Source organism: Curcuma longa, chromosome 14 (genome assembly GCF_044706935.1).
Source record: "Curcuma longa cultivar G26 ecotype Majalengka, Jawa Barat chromosome 14, ITB_CL_G26_1.1, whole genome shotgun sequence".
In the NCBI taxonomy this organism is placed as follows: Eukaryota; Viridiplantae; Streptophyta; class Magnoliopsida; order Zingiberales; family Zingiberaceae; genus Curcuma; species Curcuma longa.
The window spans coordinates 3339303-3351090 of NC_133874.1; the positions used below are offsets into that span (position 1 = coordinate 3339303).

The window sequence follows — 11788 nt, forward strand, 5'->3', positions numbered from 1 at the left end:
CAAGGTTTAAAATATCGAGCCGTGTCGAGGTTTCGATCTCAGACCGAAACGATACAGTTTCGATACCATATTGTACTGTACTGATATAGTTTCGGTATTTTTAAAATATAAAATATATTAATTAAAATAAAAAATTTAATTTAAATATTTAAAAGTAAAAAATAAAATATTTTTAAAAAAATAATAAGATAATTTTATAGGTTCTAATAAAGTCTGTTTAAATTATCCCCAACTATAGCTAGGAATTGACTATTAAATCTCAATTATGCCCTAAGTTAAAACCCGAAAAAAAAAATTACGACTGCAATGCCACGCTTGCGCCCGCGCGCGGAGGCGTCACCGAGCCCGTGCGACGCCTCCAGTGGCGTCGTCGGGCCCGGGCGGCGCCTCCGGTGGCGTCGTCGGACTCAAGCGGCGCCCCTGGTGGCGTCGTTGGGCCCGGGCGACGCCTCCGGAGGCATCGCCAAGGCCGCGTGACGCCTCCGGAGGCGTCACCGTGGCCGTGCGACATCTCTCCGCCGGAATCGTTGATGCCGGTGCATCGACGGAACGAGAAATTTCGACCGTATCGCGCAATACAGCTCAAAATTTCAAACCTTGATCCAGACCCTTACAAACCCAACTAATCTAGAGGTGAGCAGCCTCCCCCCCCCCCCCCCCCCCCCCCCCCACCACCACAGTTCGCCCACTGAGTAAATCCAGAAGCGCTCGATAGATGGTTTAAGTGAGGGCTCATCAAAGGAGTCTTTAGAAGGCTCATGCAACATTGGACTCTTTAGAGGATATAATTAAAGCTTGATCTGTCTTGGGAGAGGGTTCACTAGATGTGATAAGAATTCTAGAAGTTATATGATTGGGGTAACGTTGAGTGCTTTCTGAAGGGGGTAATTCATTTAGAGGCTCTTTTAGAGTCAAGTCATTAAGGGAGTTCATGGTCAAAGTTATTAGTTTAGTGATGTCCCTGAAGGTTAAATCATCATTATGAAGATCTTCTGGTTAAGTCAATAGAAGATTTTTCTGAGGTTAAGTTATTATGCTCTTCAAGGGTTGAATCTTGTGGCTCAATTAAAGGTTCATCAAATTTAGGTAAACTAGAGGTTTTGAATGTTGGCTTTAAATTTAGTTCTATCTTTAGACATTTTCCTTTGTTAAATTGAGTTTGTGTATATTGTGGAATTGCGTAATTATACAAGGTATAATTTTCCTATGCTTAAGGGAGCATTCAACCATTAGAGAATCACGATATTTTTCCTCTATTGTAGTAGATGAAAATAGGTTACCTTCTTTTTCAATATTTAGCTTAAATCCACTAATAAATTTATAATGGGTTCGCCAAGGCTTTAACTTAATACCACAACGGCTAGGTGTGACATAATTTGACATGACACGACCTGTTTATACAACATGACACAATTTTACAGGTTTAGGTTAGACAATTCGAGCCATAAAAATGTTGATCCATTAATGGCCCACAATTAAGTGCATTGAATCAGGTCCTAAACAGTTCAACACACTTAAGACGTGTTCTAATTAAATACCCCCAATTAAACCACCGCCCAACCCTCACTACCTCACACACAAACCCTCATCCTCACTGCCTCACCACACCTTTATGACCTCACCCTCACGACTTGTTAGTTCGTTGTTCACGACATCCAAAACCTAGAAAACCAATTCTTTATTTGCAGCCCATTGCTTGTAGTCATCTAGTGATCACAAGTCCTTGCCCCCATCGGCTCTTCTACAAGCAAATCTGGCAGGTTTCCAGTGACACATTTACACGACCAGCCCTGACTCCCACCAGCAGCCACACTTCCAACTCTCATTCTCCCACTCTCCAATCTACTCCAACATTGACTGTGACTTGCACCTCTTCGAGTTTGAGCCCCTAACTTTGACCTAAGTTATCCAATGGCAGACATGTCTTAGCGGTAACAGAGGCCTCTGTGTTTGTTGACGTACTGACTGCTCTGATGGTGTATTTGGTCCGCTGAGTACTTCCCGACAGTTTGGTTGTTGACGCCCTTCCTCTCTACATAGCCCTAGCTCAAGCTCCTCTCTCGATGCAACTCCACGCCGGAATCTATTATCAGAATCCCTAACCAACAATCTGGAACAACGATCCTCAATCGACAATCACAAGTAGCACTTCTTCCACTCCAATTAATATTTTCAAACATGTTTGTGATGTAGTGTTAGTATATATTGATAAACTTTTAATTTATATTTTTCTCTAATGTGTTTTAGATAGAGGAATTCAATTGTAATGCTAATTTGGACTCAAGTAGCAAGGATTACAATAAAGTTATTGAAAAGGACGACAATGTAGCAATGAACAAGGAGCATAAATGCATACAAGCTGATCAAGGTAAACATAAAAGGAAATATACATCAATTATTTGAATTAATTTTGAGAAATTAGTTGAAAAAACAGTAGTAGTAGATGGGAAAACATGTTATAAGTGTAAGAAATGTAGAGCTTTGTTTCTTTGTTATAGTAGATATGGGTCTAGAAACTTGAAACAGCACATTACAAATTGTGTAAGTAGTGTTAGGAATGTTGAGCAAATGCTTGTGGACCATAATCTAAGACTTCAAAAAGGTACATTTGATCCTATTACTTTTCATGAACTGCTTGCTAGAGCAACTGTGATGCATGATTACCTCACATTTATCAAGTATTCTCTCACATTTGTATTATGGAGTTCAGAAAATTTTCTCTTATGTGCAGAAGATTGTATATTTGTTAAGCATAATTCCATTAGAACTGATGTGTTGAGAATGTTAAGAGAGAAAACTAAAATGATGATGAAGTTACGAGAAGTTTCTAATAGAATTTGGTTAACTTTTGATTTATGGACTTCTATTGCTACCAATGACAATATTTCTCTTGCTACTCATTATGTTGATAGTGATTGAAAATTTCAAAAGAAATTGCTGAGTTTTTCTTATATGCCTCCATACAATGGTGTTAAATTATCTGAGATAGTTTCAATATTAGTTGAATGGGAATTGAAGATAAATTATTTTCCATGACTTTAGAAAATGCATCTATTTTTCATGACTTTAGAAAATGCATCAGCTAATGATATATATGTAGAGTTGGCGAAGGAGAAATTAAATGATTCAAGATCACTTCTAAGTTATGACCATTATTTTCATATCAGATGTTATGCTCATATTCTCAATTTGATCATTTAAGATGTTTTAAAAGAGATGGATGATGCTATTCAAAAGTCCATGAAAGTGGGAAGTACATGAAGGGCTCTTAGATGAGGAAGAAATTTTTAGTGTGTATCAACTTTTTAAGTATGGATGGGAAGAAAGGGCTAAGACAAGATGTTCCAACAAGATGAAAATCTACATATCTTATGCTTGAGAGTGTTGTTTATGTTAAGTGATTCTAATTACAAGCATTGTCCAACTTCTAGTAAATGGGAAAAGGTTCAGAAAATTATAGGATTTTTGCAAGTTTTTTATGAGATAACACATTTTATGGAGTTAAGTATACCACTACTAATTTATATTTTCCATCTACTGTTATGGCATACTTAACTTTGAAAGAACATTTGGAAGGACAAGAATCTACTCTTGCAAAAAAGGGAAAAATAAAAGTTTATAAATGTGAAAAATATTGGTATTAGAAATGACAACCATATTAGACCCTCACTATAAGATTCAATTTGTACATTGGAGTTACGAGAAGATATATGGTCACAATTCAAAATAGTTTGCAAATGATAGAAAAGAATTGTGTTTTTAGTTGCAAATTGTCACACTTCATGACACTCTTACAAAACTTCTACTTTGAGAATTTTAATTGAGGATTCTATGAACCTAGAAAAGGATCCATTTAAAGTTTTTTTTGTTATATTAAGACTTTTTCTCTTTTGGGTATGAATCTTAAAGTTATATAATTGATCTATCTTGATTGTTTTATTTATATACAGAACTTCAATACTTTTGAGAGTGATGAGTTAGATTCCTACAGCAACTCAAGATTGCAATTGTATCTAGATGAGCCAACATTAGATAAAAGGTATTATTTGATGCACTGAATCATTGAAAGATTAACTAGGTTTGTTATTCAATCCTTTCAACCATGCTCATGATATATTATCCATAACGGTGTCTACAGTTGCATCCGATTTGCATTTAGTTATGGTGGACAAGTCCTTAATCAATATTGTAGTACATTAAAACCACTTCTTGTAAAGACTACTTTATGCATGAAAGATTGATTGTAGCCCTCAAATTATTACCTTTTTATGTGTATATATCACTTTCTAATTATATCTTTATATGTTTTATGTTAATTAGAATCTTTGCAACAGATGGAGTTGAATGACCTTACCAAAGATATGATGAGCACTAATGAGAATCCAAACTCAATTACAAGGTCTAACACTAATAAATAATTTTTTACTTTTTTAGAAAATAAATTTTAACGTTATCTTTTTATTTTACTGTAGGGATGTGTATCTCATGAAGGTTGAGATAAGTTTACATTTGAAGGTTATATAATTTTATTTAATGTTAGTTGATTTACACAGTTGGATCAGTTGAAAGTGATCATTTTTGTTCTTAGCTTGCATAGCTACTACTATTTTGAGATTTTCTAATTGTTCAACTGATATACTATTGACTCTTATTTAAATTATGTGATTAAGTGTTTATGCTCTTTTAGATTGAAGAAGCATGATGATACATGACTTCCAAGCATGGCATGAGATGTTGGCCAACATGGACTTAATGTTTTGGTTACAATTATAATTTTGGGCTGTGTTTTTTACATTTGGATTGATAGTTAAGTGTTCTGGTGATATGATTGTAACAATTAGATAGTTGTACTTTGACGTAGTTAAAACTTATGCAAGTATAGATGATGCATCTTTGAACATGGATGATGATTTGTGGCTTATGCTAGTACTTATTCAATGATTAGTGAATTATTTATGTAATTGTGTGAGTCAGGTTAGTATTTATTTGACGATTTGTTATAAATTTTGTTTTTGGAAGCCAATTTGTGGGAATATTTATTTTGATAATCAATTTCCTTAGATCAAATCAACTGATGGATTTAATTGTCTACATAATTAATTGATTGATTAAATAAATGTAATTCAATCTAAACCTAAAGCTGATGGAGCTCTGGTCAAAAGCGTGCCTAGGAGGAACCAAGATGATGAACAAAACAAATATAGGTGGGGATTGGAGTACCAATAACAAATTCTTTAAATTTGGCTTAGATATCAATTGATGCAGCACAAAAAATCATACCAACAAAACTTTAGCAACTCAACTCAATGAAGAGAAAAATATTATTAAATTGGAAGATTAAAGAAGACCCAATCGTCTTAAGATCTATTTTATATCTAAAATTATATCCAACTTCTAAAACGACTAATTTCCTTCAAAAAACTATAACTTTTAACTACTACTAGAAATTAAAGAACATCTCGAATTTTTCAACATCTAAAACTTTAAAGGAAATTTTTATAATCCCAATCCCAATTTTCAAACTACATCACCTTAGTTGTTCAACTAGCAACTCCTACTTTCACAAATTATGCATGTGTGTTCTAGCATATAAATGCTCCAAAAGATGGTCAAATGAGGAAGACAATACCAAAAAAGATTGTACAAATATTACATGAAAGCTTTATGTATGCTCACCAGCCCTGTGGAAGATTTCGACTGTAGCCACTTGGAAAGTTTCTTATGAGAAGATCTTTTAATGTCCAGAGTAACACCAGCAGGTCTGCAGGGTAGTATATGGTTTGACCTATTCATCATCAGGAAAAACCCGAAGAAGGACAATTGAATTATTTAAGATAACACTTCAGAACAAATACAATATTCTGTACTTGAACAGATGGAGACCTAACAAACCATAGTTACATGGTAAAGATATTATTTGAGCCCATAGTTACATGGTAAAGATATTATTTGAGCTTCTTACTTGAGATTAAAGTATTTTTCGATAAACCCAATAAGTCTCAACAATTCAACGTAACTATCAAGAGTCTCCAGAGTTTTCAGATGTTACAATGTAACAAATGATAGAATCTTTTTCAAAAAGCAATAGCAACAACAAAATCATGGCTTTTTAAATTTCATAACTTCAAATCAAAAAATATTTTCAAAATTGTAAACAGACTAAAATGTATGGCTGATAAAAGAAAGTTAAAATTTGTAGGATGCACTATAAACTCTCATATTTGAAAAAACAATCAGAATACATACAATGGAAATGCAAAAAGTTTACCATAGTGTACTTCCAGGCATGGGAAGGTCTTTATCTTTAACAGTTGTGTGCAATGCTTGCAAAAGACATTTGTCCAAGAGGGCATCAATTTCTTCAGTAGACAAAATTTGTTGCTCCTTATCATCACTTGATGATTCAGCTGCAACCTTTTCAGATACCTTTAGTCCACTTATTTCAGACATTATTTCTTCAGAGTTTTGGATACTGGAGTCTAAGTTTGCAGGAGCATCAATGACTTCACTAACATGGGTATTTAAGATATCAACAGTTTCCCTTTCTGACATATTAACGTCTTCATCGTTTGAAACATCTAAAGGTAGATTCAAAGGCTGAGAAACTGGCAATGAATCTGGATCTTCCATGACAACATCTTCAAAGAAACCAGCATTTGGAACATAATGACCTTCAGCAGATTGCCTGTAAAGAAGTTTGACAAAAAAACAAACAGGAGATATAAACTACAAAGAAACTAAGAGATAAAGAGTTTGTCCATATTGTAGCAAAAAAACTTGCCAAAGAAAATCACGATAATAATGTGTTATCTTTAAGGCTTTTCCACGTAAACCAGCTTTCAGTGCGTCTGAACTACTCATAGTGGTGACTCCAACCTGTAGATATTGAGTGGGACTTCATCACTTTGACTTGCACTAATTTAGAATGCAAATGAACTTCAAATTTTGAAATTAACTTTTAGATAAAATGCACACATACTGCAATTGGTGATGGATTGCCAGGAACTTTTACAGCCCATGGTTGCCCAGCTAAGAATGAAGGCAGGCCTTCAGGAGGTATACTAATACCAGGGAACATCAAATCAGCACCACCAATCACATATCGAGAAACCTCACCACCCTTAAGAAGAAAGGATGGCAAGAGTTCAGAAACTTTCCACAGTGCATAAACTGCAGATATAACAAGAAAAAAAATATTCTCAATCTATCAGTAACTGGAAATTTTTCATTCTTCAAATAGTCCACTAAATATCTTTTATTTGTCATAATAAACAAAAAATTGATTTAGGATCAGTTGGAACCTAGTCTATACAACTAAGTCACGTCCCTGTTCTCCAGCAGTTAGCATGCACATGATAGATAAACAAATTGTAATTAAAAAGGATATGTCCTTCTAATATGAATCTTCTAACTACATCTTCATCATATTGGACCTTTACAAAGATAAAGATAGAACATGAGAAATGGATTTTGTTATGTGCTTCGACATTTGCAGGAATGTATCCTTGTCAAAAAAAATCTTTCTAGAGTATGATGATGCTCACTACTGAGTTGTCCTCCCAAGTCCCAATAAAATTTTAGAGTAGCTCTTGCAATAAAGGATTTGAATCCCCAAAGGATAAACGGAGAAAATTATCAAAAGAAGCAAATGAACTAGTAGACAAGTTGAATTTCTTGAAGGGAATGAAAGAGCCATGAAGAATATAAAGGATGTATTGTCCAATGACATCTTGAGCAAAATTAATAACTACAAGGATGCAAAGGATCTTTGGAATATGGTGGGCATACTTTATGGCCCTTGCAAGCACAAGAAGCTCAAAGTCATGAATCAATTAAGAATAAGCAAGAACAAGAAGCACAAGAAAGTGCATCATCACTCATCATCTTAATCAGAGAGTGATAAAGAATTACAAGTGGCATTAAGAGGGCACTCAAAACAGAGAAAGTTGAGTACAAGGCAAATCATGAAGATAATCAAAGGGAAGAAAAAAACAAAGCGATAAGGAACAAATTCATAAACAAGGAGCCACAACTTGAGGAAGATAATGAAGACCATCATGACTCAATTGTGGAGAGGATAGTCTATAGAGGAGAGACAAGGTTTAAAATTTTGAATCACGTCGAAGTTTCGATCTTAGATTGGAATGATACGGTGTTGATACTATATCGTGTCATGTCGATACAATTTTGATACCTTTTCCTTTTTAATTTTTTTTAAAATAGTTTTTATTAATATTTGATTGTTATAGACGCTCACTATTGCTTTTATAGTTCAAGTATTGAATGTTGATTTCATATTTCAATAATAGCAAAGTTATTAGTAAGGTATAAATTCAAATTTTATATTATTAGTATTACACATAATAAAATAATCACTTTAATCCCTTGAAGTTTTATCACTAAGACATTGAGTTCGAAAACTTGCATCTAGAAGGCTAATGAAGATTGATCTTCAGCTTCAAATTGGCACATGTTTGGAGTTTCGATGACTATAGATATTGCTTATGCATCCAACGAATTCAAATTGTCACTGCTTTAAATTATGCATAAGAATGTAATTTTTTATTTCAAGAACATGTAAAAGTGTCATAAAAAAATGTGTGTATATTTAAGAATGTAAATAATGTTAAATTTCATATTGTATAGCAAAGAGATGATAGTATGACGATTTGAACTTATTGATATAATATATACATTATTCAAATATATATATATTAATTCTTAAATGAGTGTGTGTATATATTTTTTTAATTTTTTTAAAAATATTTTTTATAGTATATTTAATTTTATATTAGCTTTATATAAGTGTTCAACTATTGAACATCTTAAGATTTGTTAGATAAAAACAAATAAATATATTTCTCTTTAAAAATTTTGATATATGACTAACTCAAATTAAAATTTATCTAAACAATAGCATAAGTTTAGTAAGTACATAACATGTCACCTTGATAATACCAAAAGTAGTGTCATGCATCGAATGGAAGCATCGATTCTTGCAACATCCTTATAAGATCAACTCCATAGTTTTCCAACACCCAAATCAAATAATTATCCAAAAGGCATGTGGTATTGATATTGATTTCTCCATATGTCCATAAGTATGTCTCAATTCACCACTAGGAATCAGACTTGGGCTAGCATCAATGGAAACAAAACAAGTAGACACAAGATAAGGATAAACATGTCTCCGAGTTCTTGGCTAAACTCTTCCCTATATGTTGATAATCATGAGCTTTCTTTTGTCTATCACCCTTATATCGACATTGATACTAAATCTTAATAGGTTTAGCGCTAGACCATCATTCTAGGTTTCATGTGTGTAACCTTTCTCATATGTCTAAGGATAAGGTAGTCAAGGGAACATAAGTTTTACAACCACCAAGTGCATCATCACTGTCATCACCTCTACCAGTAGTTGCACTATTATCAGCTTCACTATCATCTTTTCAAACTTTTTGTTAGATTGCAATGTCAAAAGGCAATGATGGTTCGTCACTCTTATCATGTTCTTGCTCATAAATTCCATTGACTGAATTTTAACCAATCCTCAATCTTTTACCTTTGCTTTTCCCTTTCTCTTTAGTAGAAATTGCAAGAGCTTAACCTTTACCTTTGTCTATGACTTTAGTTGTGTTCGGAGTTGCAATTGATGAGAGCCTCTTGGTCGACATCCAAATAATAGAAATTCTAGTAATAAAATTTTATTTTCACAGACATCCATTTTACATCTACGTGACACAACAAAAGAATCATCAAAAGAGTCATATGCCTCTTGAAATAATCGTCTGTCATTAAAATTCTGAGCAACGAATTCCTATTTACAATAGTGAACTCCTGTTATTTTCACAGGCATCCATTTTACATCTACGTGACACAACAAAAGAATCATCAAAAGAGTCATATGCCTCTTGAAATAATCGTCTGTCATTAAAATTCTGAGCAATGAATTCCTATTTACAATAGTGAACTCCTGTTTAGCTATAGTCTTCATATTACACTTATAAGAGCCATTAGGAGATTATCATTTATGGTATTAATTTGCAAGATTGAGATAATAACATAAAATAATTAACCATATATAATTATCAATAATGATACTAAATTTTCTTTTTATTACAAAAATACATTCTTGCCAAATGCACATGTTTTCCCATTTGATCATCTCATCTTATAGTTATTATTTCAACATAATGTTGACACTTAATGGTGACTATAGGCACTTCTTGATTTCCTCTTTTACTTCGCAAATTGGGCGGTAGATATTGCTCATTTGCTACTTCTTGTTTGAGTTAATTGCATAGAACAGCATACAAAGGCTCCACTGTCATAAGAATATCCACAATATAATCTCAAAATCTAACAAATATCTCCCTAGCTTCAATGGTGCTAAGTATCAAGATGCTTCCCAATTCTCAAAAGTGAAAAAGGTCTTCAATCCGACTTTTTCACTATCTTTCTTCACTATATCCAATTTGTTAATGTCCACCATCATCAAATTGATGCAATGCAATGTGCATGGTATCTAAAACAATGTTGATGTTCTTACTCTAATAGCTCTCCAACACTTTTGAAGTTGGCATCATCTTTTAGCTTCACAATTGTCTTACTATATCTAATACTACTAAACTTAAATTCAATATATTTTTTAGACCTCATTCTATTAATTTAAAAAATCTACCGTATTATTTCATTACTAGGAAATGACAACAAATAAGATACAAAAATGTTATTTTCTCTAATTTGATTTTCTAAAGTTCTTAATAAGTGGTATGGTTTGGGCCTTGCCCTTGAACCATAACTAGGTTAACGGGCCAATTAAACTGTTGACTCAGGGTCAACGTCTTTTGTAGAAACCATGAATCATTGGTTCAAATTGGCAGTTCAAATAAAAAAATTGAAAAAAATAACTATTAGAACAGGCAGTTCCAACCTTCATTTAACATTTACTTTTTTAATTGTTTTGAACAATCTAGATTATTTGACATTTTTTGTCAACAACTACAATTAAGTTATAATTATTTGCTAAATCTATAAATACCCTAATTCATTTCAATTGTTTTACATTAACAATCAATTATCTCCTCTACTTCACCTCAAATCTCAATTATCTAAATATTATTCTTTATATTTCTACACTCATCATTTTAATTATTTCAATTATTCATTTAAAATTTTACTTACTTCTATCAATTTAAAATTTTAATTATCATTTTCTATATTTTAATTATTACATTTATAAGCCACATCAATTTATTTAAAACAAGACATACACATAAATATTAAAATATAAATCAACAACATAGGAGGACATATAATCTTAAATTTTTTTAATAATTAGAGTATTAGAACTAGCATTATCAAACGATATTAAAAATATTTTCTAAAATCAAAATATGTTATGAGTGGTGTGTGCTTCATTAAATACTTGATAAGCTAGTAAACATTTTTGGACTGGACCAGTTGTAAATCCAAAGGAAAATCTCGCCCATATAAGAATTTGTCAATGATCAATCCAAATATCATAACATAAGATATTTTATTATTTAATTTACTAAATTCTTCAATTGAATATTTTTTACCTTATCATACTAATTCTTTAAGTGTAAAATCATCAAATATGTATTTAGAACCAAAAAAAAATGTTCAGTGTAAATAAATATAGCTATGATTCTCTTAATTTAGTACTTGAATAAATTAAAATCAATACTTCCACTAGACGAAGAAAATCTAGTTAATTGCATTTGAGAACAATTAACTCCAAACTCAACTGGATGTTTAGTTTCAA

At 32.5% G+C, this 11788-nt stretch overlaps 1 protein-coding gene across 1 annotated transcript in view; it reads right to left on the reverse strand.

The window, feature by feature from the left end:
* LOC141844915 (uncharacterized) overlaps nt 1-11788 on the reverse strand; it is a 41760-nt gene that overhangs the window by 5099 nt on the left and 24873 nt on the right. The window contains exon 7 of the mRNA XM_074732894.1: nt 5677-5785. Within this exon, the coding sequence (XP_074588995.1) occupies nt 5677-5785 (109 nt within the window). The remainder of the gene's footprint in view (nt 1-5676; nt 5786-11788) is intronic.